This window comes from Geotrypetes seraphini, chromosome 4, assembly GCF_902459505.1.
Source record: "Geotrypetes seraphini chromosome 4, aGeoSer1.1, whole genome shotgun sequence".
NCBI lineage: Eukaryota > Metazoa > Chordata > Amphibia > Gymnophiona > Dermophiidae > Geotrypetes > Geotrypetes seraphini.
In genome coordinates, this window is record NC_047087.1 from 281108693 (window position 1) to 281126101 (window position 17409).

Genomic DNA, 17409 nt, shown 5'->3' on the forward strand with positions numbered 1-17409 from the left:
CTGGATGTGGTCTTAGGTGCATGAGCCAATCAGGGCCTTAGGCCCCTTTCAGTGCATCCAGGGTGAACTGGGAGGGGGAAGGGCCGCCATTATGAAGAGGCAGCCCTTCAAAGCAGGAGGGAGTGGGCATCCCTCCTGCTTGATTTTCAACAAAAGGTACGGGGGGCGGTGTCGGGGTTCCCTCTCATTCTCCCTACCTTGGAGAGGGCAAACAACCTTTCTTTATTAAGTCTATTCCCTTCAGTATCTTGAATGTTTCAATCGTGTCCCCTCTCAGTCTCCTCTTTTCAAGGGAGAAGAGGCCCAGTTTCTCTAATCTCTCACTGTATGGCAACTCCCTCCAGCCCCTTAACTATTTTAGTTCTTCTCTGAACCCTTTCGAGGAGTACCGTGTCCTTCTTCATGTACGGCTACCAGTGCTTGGAGCAATATTCCAGGTGAAGGCATACCATGGCCCAGCAGTGGCATGATAACGTTCTCCGATCTGTTCATGATCCCCTTCTTAATCATTCCTAGTATTCTGTTCGCCGCCGCCATCACGCATTGCGTGGACGGCTTCATCGACTTGTCGACCAGCACTGTTTCTTGGAGAGTCTCTCCAAGTACCACCCTGGACATCCTGTATTCATGTATAAGATTTTTGTTTCTGACATGCATCACCTTGCACTTATCCACTTTATACTTATCCACGTAAAATAGGCAAGTATTAGGATAAATCATGATTCTGCCCACTCTGCCCCAGAACACTTAAATGCAAATCACATAAAAGTGTATGTCTTGTAGCCGCTCATAATTGCACACATGTACCACCTGAGCAGAGTTTTAGTTCTACCATGCTCATAGGTGCAATGAAATGATGATAATTGTACAAATATTCCAGATAAAATCTTGTTTTATTAAAATTCAACAGACAGTCCTATTTCAAGGCATTCATTTGTACAATGGAGGAACATTACAAGTCAGAGAGTGTAAATGCAACTTCCTTGACATAACGCCCTCAAAATTCTGTTCTGCTAGGTTCACTTAAATATATCTAATACATGACGACATTTTACTGCCTGCATCTAATTGGTCATGAATACTAAAACCAGCGTGTTTAGAGTGCTGCAGCCCCTGGTGGAGTAAGGACGTTTGTTGGGACCGCGGGAAGGGGGCGGCAAGGGACTAAGGGAGGCAGGCAGGGATCCTGAGAGAAGCCGCTGAGCACTTTTACACAAAAAAAAAATTCCGGTAAGGGACGACGTGGAGGGGGAGGGAAATACCGCTACTGCACCACATACCCGCTCTCACAGATCTTTCAGGCCGGTTGTCGGTGGGGCCTGCTTCCAAAAAGGTTCTTTTTCCTGTGCTGGAAGAATGAGCTCTCGCTGGTGTGAAGCCGTGGCCAGCTGAAGGCGCGCAGGGCTGAGGGAGGGCCCTCCTCCCCTCTCCATGCGGGAGGAGCCGCTGCGCGGCTGCAAGTGACCAGACAATTTAAAAGTAAAAACCACCTTCTTTAAGATGTTTACAATGTTTGAGATGAGACCTAACCAGCAGAGAATGGCAAACACTTCCTTAGAAGCCATCCTACTGTATTCTCCTTCCCCGCCCCCACTTTTTTAAATTTTCAATCTCGATGTATTTTTCACTCCCCTGTCCCCCCTTCTCCCACTGTTCCAGTTAGTACTTTTCAGTTTGTCAACCCCCAATCATTTTAATTATAATTTATTTTATTTAATATTATTTTTTTGTTTCTTTTAAGCATTTTTTTTTTTCATTGTAAAAGTATTGTAAACCGTTTAGGTATTGTGAGAGAGGGAAAGGGCGTGATGCTGGACAGGGGGAGCAGGAAGAGAGGGGAAAAAAGGAAGGGAGGCCTGCTGGACAGGAGGAGCAGGAAGAAGTGCTGATGGACAGGGGGGGAAGTAAATCGAAATAGGAAGGGAGGCCTACTGATGGACAGGGGGAGCAGGAAGAGGTGCTGATGGACAGGGGGGAGGTAAAACAAAGGGAAAAGGCCTGCTGCTGGATAAGGGGAGCAGTGAAGGGGTGGTGGTGGACAGCCAAAAGAAAGAAAGACAGAAATACAGAAAGTGGCTAAGGAGACAGAGAGACAAAGAAATAAAGACGGACACACACACATATATTCTAGCACCCGTTAATGTAACGGGTTATAAAGCTAGTTACAATATAATATACTTACAGAGGAAAAATGATCTATTCTCTTTAAAAGTCAAACTACTGCTCCCATGTTACTGAGTCATTTAAGAGCATGCACTGAAAATCCCGTGTATCAGTGAAAGAAAAGGGGAGTGGCCAAACCACTCCCACAAACCCTACATTTTCCTATATGTATTCTCCAGTACAATTGTTAGAGGTAATTATATTTCAATCTGAACCCTTAAATATGAAAGTCCCTATGTTATTAGTTTACTAAAATTTAATTTTGCATTTTGTATATCCAATTAGCATTTCTAACTTTACCCTGCAAAAAAGGAGAGGGAACCTCCTCCCCTGGAATGTAATCTCTGTAGTAAGAAGAAAAGTCCATCTCTATAGCAACCAGGTCAAAAGCCAAACCTTATCTTTTCTACAGGTCTCTGGAGACTGGACACACATTGAAACAATGGGACTTCATAAAACTAAGCTACAGCCTGTGTGTATCTTCTCTGGTCTTCAACAGAGCTTATATATTCTAGTGACATGAGAGAAGGCCTACTCCTGTTTCCAGTGACCTCAGCACAAAACACATATTTAGGTCAATATATTAGCCCCTGCTTGTTTTATCTGGTTTGTGTTCTGGCTTCTCCAATTGTAATTTTATCTAGCCATTTAAACCCTCCTCCTTTGCCCTTGGATAGGTCCTTATCTTATAGACAAACCCTAACTAGTAAATCCAGAGCAATGAGAGGAAAATATAATGGCTATTTTATTTTTCATGCTTGCCCATTCTACCACTTTTTAATAGGCTGCAACGCCCAAGTTCAGAAGAGCCTCATTACACTTAGGATAATTTTATTAAAACATATACATGTAAAACAAGATTTTATGCAGGAAAAAAAGGTTATGTAATTAGGCTCTTATAGTGATACCAAGTGCTATTACTACTAATCATTTCTATAGTGCTGCTAGATATATGTAGTTGCTGTACACATTATATGCAGGTACTTTCTTTGTCCCTAATGGGCTTAACGTGTTTGGAGGGTTTGGTGACTTGCCCAGGGTCACGAGGACCTTTAGTTGGATTTGAACCTAGTTCCCTAAAATCATAGTTTGCTGCACTAACCATTAGGCTACTCCTCTGTCCCATGTGTGTATATCAGGGGACCAATTTTGCAGAAGCCCAGTGTTTTACATGCAGTGGAGTAAAGCTATGACTGGATTTGCCTGTTCTGACAAAAAGAAAATGAGCGGAAACCTTAATTCTACAGTCAGTAATCTATGACCTATACAATGTAGGGTTACCAGATGTCCAGATTTAACCAGACACGTCCTCTTCTTAGAGGACATGTCTGGATGGCTTTTCGAAACTCGGCACTTTGTCCGGGTTTTAAAAAGCTTCCAGCTCAGGACCGTGTCGGGAGGGCATCTGTGCATGTGCGAATGCAAAGCGGCGATGTCATTGCGTCACACCTGTGCATGCATAATGTGTGATGTCATCGTGTCTCGCCTGTGCATGCACAGATGCCCTCCCGACGTGGCTCCGGGCGTGGGAACAGGCTCAGGGGGGTGGGGAGGGAGGGGACGAGGCTGGAGCAGAACAGGGTGTGACTTAGGTGGAATGGGGGCAGGCCTGGGGGTGGGGCCATGGGTCCGTATTTTACAGTAGTAAAATCAGGTAACTCTAATACAGTGCTATAAGGCAGTGGCATAGCCGTGGGTGGAACCTGATGGGTACAGCCCATCTAAAAGGTGCTGGTTTTGGTGTGACTGATCAGTAAGCTCCATTAGCAAAGCCCTCCCTGTCGGAACTCTTCCAACCAGGGGAGATGGCAGCTGTGCCCTTGAGCTGCTGCCTCCAATGCCTGTGTCCTCCCCCAGTACAAACTAAGTTTTCAGGGGTCAGGCAACAGCAGCAGCTTGGGGATACTGCGTTGGCTAATGGGGCTTGGGTATTTCTATTTTGAGTTGTGGAGTGCCAGGGGAGGGGACGGCAAGGAGGGTGGGGCAAAGATGAAATTTGAGGCCTTCCTTAAATGATCCATCTGGCTAGGCCTCTGCTATAAACTATTTCTAGGACTTCCCCCAGTAATCCTACCTGTGTCTCTTTCAGGTTTATCCAGATTATGAGAAATTTATGAACTGTTTAGTCTCAGCCATTGACCCTTTGCTGGACACGTCACCTGTTGACATTGGCGCAATGAAGCGGGGGTCACTTATTCAGAGGCTGCGGTCAATTAGGACTCTCCAACCTTTGCTGCAAGCAGGTGAGTATTTTGGAAAGGAATGCTAACTGGACTGAGGAAAAAAGGAAAATAGAACTTAGTTATGTCAAGATTTCCCTGTGCAATTCTGCTCACTCAAGGAGCAAGAAGATATTGACTGAGAAGTCTTGTTAGTAAGTCTTTGGTTGAGTAAGAGAAAGGGAATTGGTTCACATGTATGTTATAAAAATATGTTTAGTTTAGAGTTTTATCTTTTCTAATTTATGTGGGTATGCTTCCTGTTTTTCCTTGTTCTTTCTTCCAATAGGTCTTAAATTGGGCACACAACTTCCTCAGTATTATGAGATTCTTACAGCTCCAGTGTCCAAAGTAAGTGATTTAATATTAATCTGCCAAACCTCTGTTCAAAATACTATAATTGGCCAGGTATTTCCTTAGAAAAATCAATATATTATTTTGTTAAACTCCCCTTCCTAATTTAGTGAATGATTCAACCATTTCATTAATCAATTTCTAGAGACCTCAGAACCACCTATCCTCCGTCCCACCAAGATGTTTCAACGGGGAGATTCAAGTGGTGAAATCCTCACCGGTCTACTGTTTTTAAGTACTGTATATTTCTTATCATTTTTTACTTATGATTACTTATCTCAGTAATGGTGAGTTATTCGTTTCTCAGTATGGACTAGCGGTGAGACCCGACATGTTTCACAACAGTTTTGTCAGGGGTCTTCCCACCACCGCAGCCGTCCATCGAAGGATAAGAGGTGGTGGGAAGACCCCTGACGAAACTGTTGTGAAACATGTCGGGTCTCACCGCTAGTCCATACTGAGAAACGAATAACTCACCATTACTGAGATAAGTAATCATAAGTAATCATAAGCGAGCTCTCCGTGCTCCTGCCTGGGCCGCGCTGCTTTCTGAATGGCTGCCATCAGTTCTCAAAGGACTCGCGCGAACTGGACAGCCACCGCTGGACCACCAGGCTATTAGCTGCATTTTAAAAGTACGGCAGGCGATCCACCAGAGAGACCACATGACAGACGGACGGGTAGGCGGGGGTCCGTTTTAAAAAGCGGTTTATAAAAGTATGGGGGGAGGGAAATCTGTGGATCCGTTTTAAAAAGGTACGACGGGGGAAGTTTTAAAAAGGTACCTGGGGAGGGGGTGTGTCAAAAATTTGTATCTTCAGTCCATAAGACGCACCGATATTTCCACCCACTTTTGGGTTGAAAAAAGTGCTTATGGAGCGTAAAATATGTTTCTGCTTATTCCAGATCTTGATACACCGGTCTTCATAGAAACATTGTGGTAGTTTTTGAACAATACAAAAGAAAAGGGAAAAAGAGAGGAAAGAAAAGCACCTGTAGCCTTAAGGTCAAACCAGGAATACTATGGCCGATTACATGAGATCAGTCCCTAAAAGCTTGTTTAGAAAAATGAGTCTTTTAGCACCAACTTAAAATTAGGTAAAGAGGGTTTAGTTCAAGTTTATTGGAATTGAATTGAAAAACAAAGAAGCCAGAATATTAAAAGACCATATTTCAAGTTCTCTCTAACTGTGCTTGTGATGGGGGAAATATATAGGATGGAAAGTCAGTACACATTCTTTTGAGCATATGATAACATACTTATCCACTGAATGAGGAATACAAATTAGCATGTGCTAAGTGCCATTTGGCTGTAGTTATACAATAAGATGTGCAGCATTTAGCATGCCCTAAGCTTTAGTAAAAGGGCCTCTAAATTCCTTCTTTTGAACAGTGATTTTTTTTTTTTTTTTTTACTGAACTTTTGCCCTGAGATAATCACGATGCATTGATAGTAACACTCATACTAGAAGACATACACACTCCAGCTGAATGCACTTCAAAAGGCATGCAGACTTAATATACTTCTACAGCACATCAATAATTTTCCTCCTCACAGCACACTCCTGGACTATGTCTTAAACTAGGAACAGTACACTCTCTGGCAGATCACATGACCTGTGAAAGCCAAAACATTAGAAGGGATTCATCAAGGGAAATCACAGACACTTCACATTAGTACAAAAGAAATAAACAGCTCACAGGCAGAGGTGCTAGCCTTGATGTGATGTCTAGCGGCAACCTGCAAATCAGAATATTTTCTGAAGACAGTTATATATAAAAAGATAAAACCACAAAGCAAAGGGAGGTTTTTTTTGACTAATGAAGGCTCTACAAGCAAGGAACAAGGCAAGACAAGATCAATAACCTGTTTCTTTAGAACATTTTAAGACTTTTCCTCCCGATAGAGAAAGAGATCTCTTTAGTGTGAATTCATTTATCAGACAGTTATAATTTAATAGTGTGGTGAAGGCATTTATGACATAAAGCAATTAGTTGGAGCACCACTTTTTGGATATTTGAAATTTTTTTGATAGTTTATATATTTTTTCTTCTCTTGATTACACGTATCAAATAACCAATATTTAAGCAGAAACATGTAAAGTAAACATTAATCAAAAGTCCTTGATTTGTATTTCTGAGTATCTTCTGTTTTTCTAGGCGTCAGGACTGGCCCGATCATCTTGCTGATTGTAGATTGACAAATAAACGATGTAGAGTCCTAAGCAATTCTCTTCCTTGGAATCTTCTTAAGGATGGAGACCTGCAAAAGAGCATAAATAGAAAGTCCCTTCTTGAAATACTAGAACTTTTCTTTACTTGTGTTCTTGCTAATGATAAACATTATGAAAGTAGCATCAATTAGCTGTCTCTTTAAGGTAATCTTTATCATCAGATCATGACGAAAATGTAGTATGTTCAAATGCAAGGCTAATGGGGGAACATGCCACATACTTAGGGTTACCAGATTTTTCTGTTTGCCAAATCCAGACCCCCATAGACTCGCCCCTGTTCCACCCATCCCCGCCCTGTTTCACCCCAGTCCTGCCCCCAGCCCCGCTACCCGCTGCCTGCTCTCACCGGGCAGGAGGGCATCCGCTCATGTGCAGATGCCCTCCTGTCCGATGGTGATTTTGTTCCGAGCTTTTCAAAACCTGGACAAAGTGCTGGGTTGTGAAAAGCCGTCCAGATCCCCGGCCATGTCTTCAAAAGGAGGACATGTCCGGGAGAATCCGGATGTCTGATAACCCTACACATACTGAGATTCTTGACAGGGGTTTTGGAACATCCTTAGACTTGCCCATGACCGTTGCAGAGGGTGCAGGTTCTGGTTCAGCGTCTTCTACTGTGAAAGAACAAATGACAACCAGTACACAGAAAGTTCTCTTCTTGGTTCTTTGTTGTACAAGAGCCCACAGACGTTTTCTCCTTAACTATACTCTAAGCAGGTAGTTGATATGTTAGCAAAGACAAGGCATACAAACAACTACCTTTAGGAGATGGTAGTGGCCTGTCCTCTCTAGATCACATAGTTTTGTAAAATACTGTGTCCCGTATTTATAGCAGCTGAGACACACAGCAATCCCTTAAGTATAGCTCTAGGAGTGATGGTAGACACAACATTGAAGGCGTCGGCACAATGCGCCACAGCCTCAAGGAAAGCAAACAAAATGCTAGGTATCATTAAGAAGGGCATCACGACCAGGACGAAGGAAGTCATCCTGCCACTGTATCGCTCAATGGTGCGCCCGCATCTGGAGTACTGTGTCCAGTACTGGTCGCCGTACCTCAAGAAGGACATGGCAGTACTTGAGGGAGTCCAGAGAAGAGCAACTAAGCTGATAAAGGGTATGGAAAATCTCTCATATACTGACAGACTGAAAAAGTTGGGGCTGTTCTCCCTGGAGAAGTGGAGACTTAGAGGAGACATGATAGAAACCTTCAAGATCCTGAAGGGCATAGAAAAAGTAGACAGGGACAGATTTTTCAAATTATGGGGAACCACAAGTACAAGGGGGCACTCGGAGAAATTGAAAGGGGACAGATTTAGAACAATCGCTAGGAAGTACTTTTTCACCCAGAGGATGGTGGATACATGGAACGCGCTTCCGGAGGCTGTGATTGGCAGGAGCACGTTACAGGGCTTCAAAGAAGGTTTGGATAGGTTCCTAGAGGACAAAGGGATTGAGGGGTACAGATAAGAGTTGACGTAGGATATAGGGATAGGAGTAGAGATAGATTATAGAAATAGTCAAGGACCACTGCTTAGGCAATGGGCCGCCACAGGAGCGGACCGCTGGGCGAGATGGACCTCTGGTCTGCCTCAGCGGAGGCAACTTCTTATGTTCTTATGAATCACTTGCATGCTGTTCGCTCTCCAAACTTCGCACACACTTTTCATGAGAAAGAAGAGGTCTATAAAATACTGAGTGGAGTGGAAAGGGCAGAGGACTAGGGGCCATGCTATGAAGCTACTAAATAGTAAATTTAAATCAAACTGGAGGAAATATTTCATCACACAATGTGGAATTAAACTCTGGAATTCATTGACGGAGAATGTGGTGAAATCAGTTAGCTTAGCGGGGTTTTAAAAAGTTTGGATAAATTCCTAAAAGGGAAGTCCATAGTCCTTTATTGAGATGGCTTGGGGAAATCCACTGCTTATTCCTAGGATAAGCAGCATAAAATCTGTTTTTTTGCTTGGGATCTAGCTAGGTATTTGGAACCTGGGTTGGCCACTGTTGGAAACAGGATACTGGGCTTGTTGGACCTTCGGTCTGTCCCAGTATGGCTCTTTCCTCAATCTTAAAAATCATCATCCACAAAGTCCCTTGATGCTGGTGGCAGTAGTACTCAAGGAAGTTGTGTTTGCACTATTGGCTCCTTGGCTGGGGAACTTACCTCATTTGACTACAGCAAGTTAGTAGCTTTCCAGATCCTTGCTGAAGAAAATGGGATACTCCAATTTCAGGACTTGGAGCATCCACTCACCTCTTCTTTAGAGCTCGGCCTTCCATGTGCGCTGGTGTGGCTACCTCATGACTTCTACTGACATGTCCCATACACTTCACTAACTTTGTCTTTCCCTGAGATTATGGTGTCCTCTGATTCACTTCCTTTCTGTGAAATCATCTCTTACATATGGCACATATGCAGTACTTTTTTCTTCCTGGCAATATCATGTGATTTGTCCTCCATCATTCACTAATGATGGGAATGGCATGGCTGCTGTTACCTGGATGTTCAGTTCTAGTGCTGAGACATGACCCAGCACTGAATATCTGGGCTCAGTTCATCCACTGGCAGCCATCTTTGGTGTGCATATGCTTTCTTTCTTGGGTTTTCTCATGAATATTCAACTTCAAAACATCCAAAAGGTTTCTCTTCACCCCAACTTTGGATTATACACCATGAGGCCCCATGCTGAGCGTCAGTGGCAAAATAAGGGGGGTAGGGGAACAAGTGTCATCTTAGTAGGGATGCTGGCACCTCTCTGCCGCCTCATGCCTTCCCTTCCCCCCCCAATATCTCTTTAAATATTCACCAGCGCAAGCAATTTCTCCAGCCTGCTGCTCGCGCTGGCCTGTCTCCCCACTGAAATCATTTCCTGGTTGCGGGGCCAGGAAGTGACATCAGAGGGAAAGCCAATGCCAGCGTGAGTAGCATGCTGGAGAAGCTGCTCGTGCTGGTGTAAATTTAATGAGATAAGGGGGGAAGGGAGGGCGTGGGGGCAGGAAAGGAGTGGCAGGGCACAAAAAGAGCAGGGGTTGGAGAGGAGAGCACAGGGGGCGCCATCATTCTAAACACTTTCTACCCTCACTACGCCACTGCTGTGCGTTTATCTGTAAAAAAAAAAAGGGGGGGGTAGCCTGGTTATGGGATGGACAGATTAACACCTCAGGATCCTCCAGAGAACATTTATTTCTCCTGGTTCTCTCCCTTTTTTTCCCAATATGTTTATTACATTTTGTGATAAATGATTACAAATATGGAAACTGGAAAAAAGTATTGTAAATGATTAACAAAATGTATAACTCTTCAAAAATTTTGAGCAAAGAAGATAAAATAGTTGACTAATTACCATCAAATATAAGAGTCATTAATGAGATATGACTGAGTAAAGGTTAAGGCTTGGGGAACACATCCAGTTTTGTCCATTTCTTAAAAGAGCAACTATAAGATTGAAAATTATTCCCTAGTAGTTTTTTTTATATTGTCTGTGAAAGAAGATCCAGTTCCCAAAGAACTTATCCAAAGAAGCAGACTCTCTAGGGGGAGAAAGGGATTTCTCTTCAAGGCCCTGGTGTAGAGGTCCCTTCAAACATCACACAGAAATGGGATCCTCCAACTTTCTTTACTGAATATATTTGTAAAACAATTGCTTTGAGGTAGTCTTTCTCTCCTGAGATTGTAAAGCATTGAATAAACACTAATTCTCCGTATTATTCCTTTCTCTGGGTCTGTGATCCCTTTTACTAATAATCAGTCTTTTGGGGGTAAAGGGTTTCCCGTATACCAGGACAACTCTTCCCTTCTGAATCAAAAACTGTGTATTCTCTCTGGGATCCATTTCCACACAGATTCTTCTCAAGAGGGACCATCTAGTACAGTGTTTTTCAACCGCTGTTCCGCGGCACACTAGTGTGCCGCGAGATGTTGCCTGGTGTGCCGCAGGGCCGCCGGGCCCGGAGCTGACAGGGGGCTCGAGGCAGGGGCGCCAGTAGCTCGCCAAGGCAAAGTGAGTCGATCACCCAGGACTCACTTTGTCTTGGCGATCTAATCTATCGAGCCGATCAGTCTTCTTCTCCCCGACGTCAATTCTGCAGTCGGAGAGGAAGTTCGGGCCAGCCAATCGCTGCCTGGCTGGGCGGAACTTCCTCTCCGATTGCAGAATTGACGTCAGGGAGAGCATGCGTCGGCTTTGGGGCCTGTTATCCATTGGTGGGTCCTGTTCCCCGATGGCAGCGGCAGTGGCAGTGGCTTGGGGAACGGCAGGGAGAAAGAAAGAAAGGGGGCAGGCAGGGAAACAGAAGGAAAGAAGAGAAACAGAAAAAAAGAAAGAAAGGTCAGGGAGAGAGGAAGAAAAAGTTGGGGGAGGGAATGAGGTGTGGAGGAGAGAAAGCATACAGGCTGATAGAAGGGAAGAAAGATTGGATGCACAGTCAGAAGAAGAAAGTGCAACCAGAAATCACCAGACAAGGTAGGAAAAATGATTTTATTTTAAATTTAGCAAAGTGGAAGCAGTATTACCACAGTTTTCAAAGGAATTTGCCCAAATAACTTAATAGTTAACTGGGTAAATTCCCAGAGATGAAAACTTCCCTTCACTTACTATGCACAGTTCTGAATTTATATCTGCTGTCTATATTTTACAATATGGTCACCTTTTACTAAACCGCAATAGTGGTTTTAGCGCAGGGAGCCTATGAGCGTCAAGAGCAGCGCTGGACATTCAGCGCAGCTCCCTGCGCTAAAAACTGCTATTGTGGTTTAATAAAAAGGATGGAGGGTATATTTGTCTATTTTTGTATGCTATAAAAACCAAATACAGAGAGAGACTGAGAGCTGTTGACGAAGAGCTACGTGTGTGTCTTTCTTCGATTCCAGCCAGAATATCAGCTTTGTGTTCAGCCAAACAGGCCCAGGTTTCGCACTGAATAAAGTATTTTATAATTTTTATTTTGTAATAAAGTAATTATAAAATACTTTCTTTGTGTTTATTTGATTCCTATTCAAGAGAATTACTTTATAAATAGTCAATATAGGCAGAGAGTTAAATTTTTTAACATTTTCTAATGGTGGTGTGCCTCGTGATTTTTTTCATGAAACAAGTGTGCCTTTGCCCAAAAAAGGTTGAAAAACACTGATCTAGTACACACTACCTCCTCCAGTAGCCCTTCTCCTGAGTGGGTCTTCTCTCTCCTTGTCCATTTGGCTTGAGGGTCAAGCTGTTGCTTCACTTCCTTAGGGGTGGGTAAAACCTCTATCTGTTACACTCACTTTACACTGGGCATACATTCAAAACTAAAGGAAGGCTTCAAGCCAAAAACTTAATTGGGCCCAAAGTTTGAGCCTAAGAAGTTTGAACATAAGAAGTAATTCCATAACATAGGTGCTAACATTTACATACCCATTACATATGTAAATGTTTAGAATTATGTAAAGAAAAGAAAAAGGGCTTCTTTAATATGACACCATCCTACCCAAACAAGAATATTTTATAGAATTAAAAGGGTATAACATGGATGTTTAAACGAAACACCAATTTTTTGAGATCTTCAAATACCTATAAAAGGCTAACTGAGACTTTCATCTTCAAAAACTTCTGTTCAGAACTGTGTGTGTCTCTTTCAGGTTTTAGTATATACTTTTCCTAAACAACTGATTAAAGTAAAGAACAGGCTTATCATAACCATAGGTAATCAGATCATAGGACCTCCTATAATCTCTATATTATTCCAGGTCCGCATCCTGACTCCAGATTTTAATCACCTACGCCTGTCCCACCTCACCTACCTCACCTATATTATGTGAATTTTTATAAAAATGTATGTGCAAACTTATACCCATTATCATATGTGATTCAAAAAGACATATTCAAAAAGAAAGGCAACACTTATTTTAAATAGTATAATTCATGAACTGGAGCTGGGATTTGATCCCACAGCTTCAGAGTGCTGAAGCAGCAGCTCTGCCACTAGGCCACCTCCACCAATATTCCCTCTGTTGACTGAGTTGACCTGAGCAAAACATTTTCTTCGTGAGCGAAGAACTGAGTTGAAGTGAGCAAAAATGTTTTATTACCTTACCTTGTAAGCATTTCTTCACAGACATGCACACACACAAATATAAACACTCACAGGGAAGTTGGAAAGAATTCCATGGCCCTGATGCACAAAAAGTGCAAACTTTAATGACAGGGTCTGAGCTGTTGTAGCCCTACTTTCCCGTTATTGCCTGAGTGCAGATTGGTGCAGGTACTAACAGGAAGGTATGGCAATGACAGCAGAACTGATGTTAAAGGCCCCGATGCAAAAAAAAAAAAAAACAACCAAAACCCAAAAATCTGACCCTCCCACACACCCACGTACTCCACCCACCCATTGATGCCACCCATTGATGTTCCAAAATAAATCAGCCTGAGGGATGCCCACTCCCTCTTACCGCAAGGCTGGGACACCCCCCCCTCCCCAGATGCCACTGGGACCCTCCCCAATGCTGCCAGGACAGAACCCCCACGATACTCCCATGCCTTTTTTCCAAGTCAGCGGGAGGGATGTCTACTCCCTCCTATCTGAGGGGAACCCCTGACACTCCCTCTCCCCACAGCCCCATATTTTTTAGTTAAAAATCTAGCAGGAGGGATGCCCACTCCCTCCTGCAGGCAAGACTGCCTTTTCAAAATGGCAAGCCTTCTTCCCCTTTCTGGTGCATCCAGGGATGCACTGGGTAGGAGCCTCATTGGCTTATGCATGTAAGGCCCTACCCCTGGGTGGGGCCTTAGCTGCCTGAGCTAATTAGGGCCTTAGGCCCCTTCTAGTGAATCCCAAGTTGCACTGGGAAGGCCACCATTTTGAAGGGGTGAGCAAGTGAGCACCCTCCTTAGAAACTTTTTCAAATAAATGGTAAAGGGGGAGCTTGGAGATGTCAGGGGCAGTGGCAGCCCACCAGACCACAGCATGCCTCCTTCGGGGGGGGGGGGGTTTGTGGGGGAGGGAAAATGGGGCACCTTTTCTTGATGCTCTCCCTGCTGGCTGATCAGTCACTCAGAAGTGACTCTGTCTAGCATCCGAGGTTAGGTACAGTGTGGTCCTACAGTCTGTATTTTGTTTTTGCTACTGCCTCTGATTTGGGAAAGTTGCAGTAGCAGCAACGGCGGCAGTGAGAAAGCAGAAAGAGCACTGTCTCTGGTGAGTAGGCTGCATGGTGACCCAGAACAATTGCGTGGCTTCTTATCGGGAGGTGCGCAGCTGCACAGCTTAGAGCAGGGGTGTCCAATGTCAGTCCTCGAGGGCCGCAATCCAGTCGGGTTTTCAGGATTTCCCCAATGAATATGCATGAGATCTATTAGCATACAATGAAAGCAGTGCATGCAAATAGACCTCATGTATATTCATTGGGGAAATCCTGAAAATCCGACTTGACTGCGGCCCTCGAGGACCGACATTGGACACCCCTGGCTTAGAGGGAACGTTGACCTCTAATCTACTCTGACTTGGTATGGTTCTGAATGAAGGAGCATATTGGGCTAATGAGGGTCCCACATGTTTTTGATATTTCAGTATATCAGAATATGAAATAACACTGATTTTTCTAAAAAGCTGCAGTGCAGCTCAAAATCTGTTTCAGTTGCAGGATCCAGAAATTAAGGAGCTTATATGTAAAACTGGTAGAGCTGGAGGAAGTATACATGCCAAAAGAACTATTTTTAAGAAACATAACACACTTTTTTTTTTTATTTGCAATGATTTATGACATGTTGCATTTATTTTACAGTATGATATGCGTTGTTTTTTAAATTTATTTAAGCATTCCACCTTAAATCTCTTCTGGGGACTAATTATATAAAATGCTTTGGAATTTATATTCTAAAGTGCTTTTTTTTCTAGATTTTGGATCATTGGTTCGAGTCTGAGCCTCTGAAGTCAACGTTGGCAACTGATGCTTTGATTGGTGCAATGTTAAGCCCTCATACACCTGGAAGTGGGTAAGGTGACACATTCTAGTGACACTTTCAAGTCTTTCTAGATGGCTTCAGCAAGAGCAGATAGCAGGAACAGGTCTGGGGGGTATTTTCTATAGTCTCATTGTAGCAGCAACATTCACATTAGCCCAATATTTTTAAAAAAATTTAGTTTCTAAATTTATGCAGCTAAATTTGTGCCCTATTTTCAGCCAAACACCCCCCCTCCTTTTCCTAAACCACGATAGCGGTTATTAGCGCAGGGAGCCGCGCTGAATGCTCCACGCAGCTCCCAATACTCATAAAGTTTCTGTGAGCATTGGGAGCAGCGTGGCTCCCTGCGCTAATAACTGCTATCATGGTTTAGTAAGGGGGGGGTTAGAATCCTAAGGAGGAGATATTAAGCCTTTGGCAGTCAGTGGCTTTTAAACTCCTGACCACCGCAGGCTGAACTATGTCCAGATATTCAATACTGGGCCATATCCAGGCACCAGCATTGAATATCTAGTTCACATTGGCCACCCGGAATTTAACCACATACTGGTCGATATTCAGACTGGTGTACCTTTAGTTTTAACATAAGCATAAGAAGAGGTCACGTGATGCTGTAAGCCCGGGCAGACGCAGCTGGCCTGAGCTCCCGGGCCCCGAGTCGACCTTTCGCAATTTTACAGCCGAACGGAAGGTATAGAGCTCCTCTTTGCCCGGATCGCAGCTGGGGTGGTGTATGGACCGCTATCTGGCATCCCCCACTCACCCGATGGCCTCCCGATCCGCGAAAAAGGATCGTGAACGCGCGAGGCCGGGAGAAGAAAAAATGGCGGCCGGATCAGCACCGGCACTGAGTCACCTTTCCCCAGAGGCTCTGACCGATATTTCCAAGGCGGTGACCTCAGTGCTGCAGCCCAGCTTGGATCGCCTCTCCGAACAGCTTCAGAGGCTGGAATCCAAGCTTGCAGATACGGTCGGCTGTACTGCAGTGTTGGAAACTCGAGTCTCTGGTGTGGAGGATGTCCAGGGGACTCATTCAACTGAGCTGCAGGCTTTATTGGCTCTCACCAGAAAGCAGGATGACCGCATTGAGGACCTGGAAAATCGGTCCCGTCGGTCGAACCTGCGTTTTCTGGGGTTTCCTGAAACTATTACAGGACCAGCCCTACTACATACAATAGAGACCTGGTTGAGAGATACTTTTCCACTACGGGGTGATATGGGCCCCCTACGCCTGGAAGGAGCCCATCGTATTGGCCGGGAGCAGACCGGGGCTACACGACCACGCATGATTATTGTAAAAGTGCTCAACTATCAACATAAAGTGGAAATCCTTCGGCAGTACAAACAACAACGAGACCAGTTGAAATATGGGGAGGCAGAGATTCGAATTTTTCAGGATTATTCTGCTGCTTTAACGGAGAAGAGAAAATTATTCTATCCTCTTTGTTCCGCATTGGCGGATAAAAAAGTGAGATTCATGTTCCTGTACCTGGCCATTTTGAAATTACAGCATCAGGGCCAGTGGCACTCATTTGACTCTTCAGTGGATGCAGCCACATATCTCAATACCCATATGCTTTAGCCTCCAAGTCCAAATGGTTGAGAGGGCACTTACTACATAATTGTTCCTTGTTTAGCTTGATTGCTCTCTGGAAATCGGTCTTTCGAGACCATTCATTAGATTTGTGTGGTATTGGATAAATAACACCTTCGTCGGGTGTTTGGACATTGATTTACCTTCATCGTTTGGACTGTTATATTTAGTTCTATTGTTTTTTCTCATGTTCATGTTGGGCTAGTTTTATATTTGTAGACATGCCTAAAATTTATACTACTGGTTGACTCGGGGCTCGGGGTGGCATCCTTCTCGTGACCTTACACATCTTTGGTACCACCCGCGGTGTTTCTGAAGATGTGTCTAGCACAGAGGGGGAGGTTGGTGATAGAGGGGGGGATGGGTGGGTTGGGTGGGGGGGTGGCACGGGGAGCGACGTTTGATGGGGGGGGGTTACTATTTTAATGTTCTTTTTTATATTTTTCTTTCTTTTTGGGCTGAGTCCTTCTTTCCTGGAGGTCCCTGGTAATATTCTGCTGACGGGGTGGGGTCCTAGGACCCATGGGAATACTTTCTTTTTGGATGCTGGAGAGATCATGTTGCATACAGTTTTTATTATGTTCATATTAGTAACTTCTTCTATTTCTATATCCCGGGTAGGGCTGGGTACCTGGGATAGTTTGGACATTTTGGATTGGGCCATCTATTACATTAGATTCTGGGATTTGACATGTCCTTAACTAATTCCATACGAATTGTGTCCTGGAATGTTTCAGGCATTTCTTCCCCTGTCAAGAGAACAAAGATCCTCAATCAACTTAAACATCATAAAGCAGATATCGTGTGTTTACAAGAAACACGACTAACCGATGTTGAACACTCTAAATTGAAAAAATCTTGGGTAGGGGCCGTTTATGCAGCATCATCACCCCAGAAAAAAG

At 44.0% G+C, this 17409-nt stretch overlaps 1 protein-coding gene across 4 annotated transcripts in view; it reads left to right on the forward strand.

Annotated features, from left to right (window-relative positions):
* PYROXD2 (pyridine nucleotide-disulphide oxidoreductase domain 2) overlaps positions 1-17409 on the forward strand; it is a 147380-nt gene that overhangs the window by 50385 nt on the left and 79586 nt on the right. For all 4 annotated transcript variants that reach the window (XM_033941060.1, XM_033941061.1, XM_033941063.1 and 1 more), the window contains 3 exons: positions 4253-4406; positions 4672-4733; positions 14846-14943. In XM_033941060.1, coding sequence (XP_033796951.1) covers positions 4253-4406; positions 4672-4733; positions 14846-14943 — 314 coding nt within the window. The remainder of the gene's footprint in view (positions 1-4252; positions 4407-4671; positions 4734-14845; positions 14944-17409) is intronic.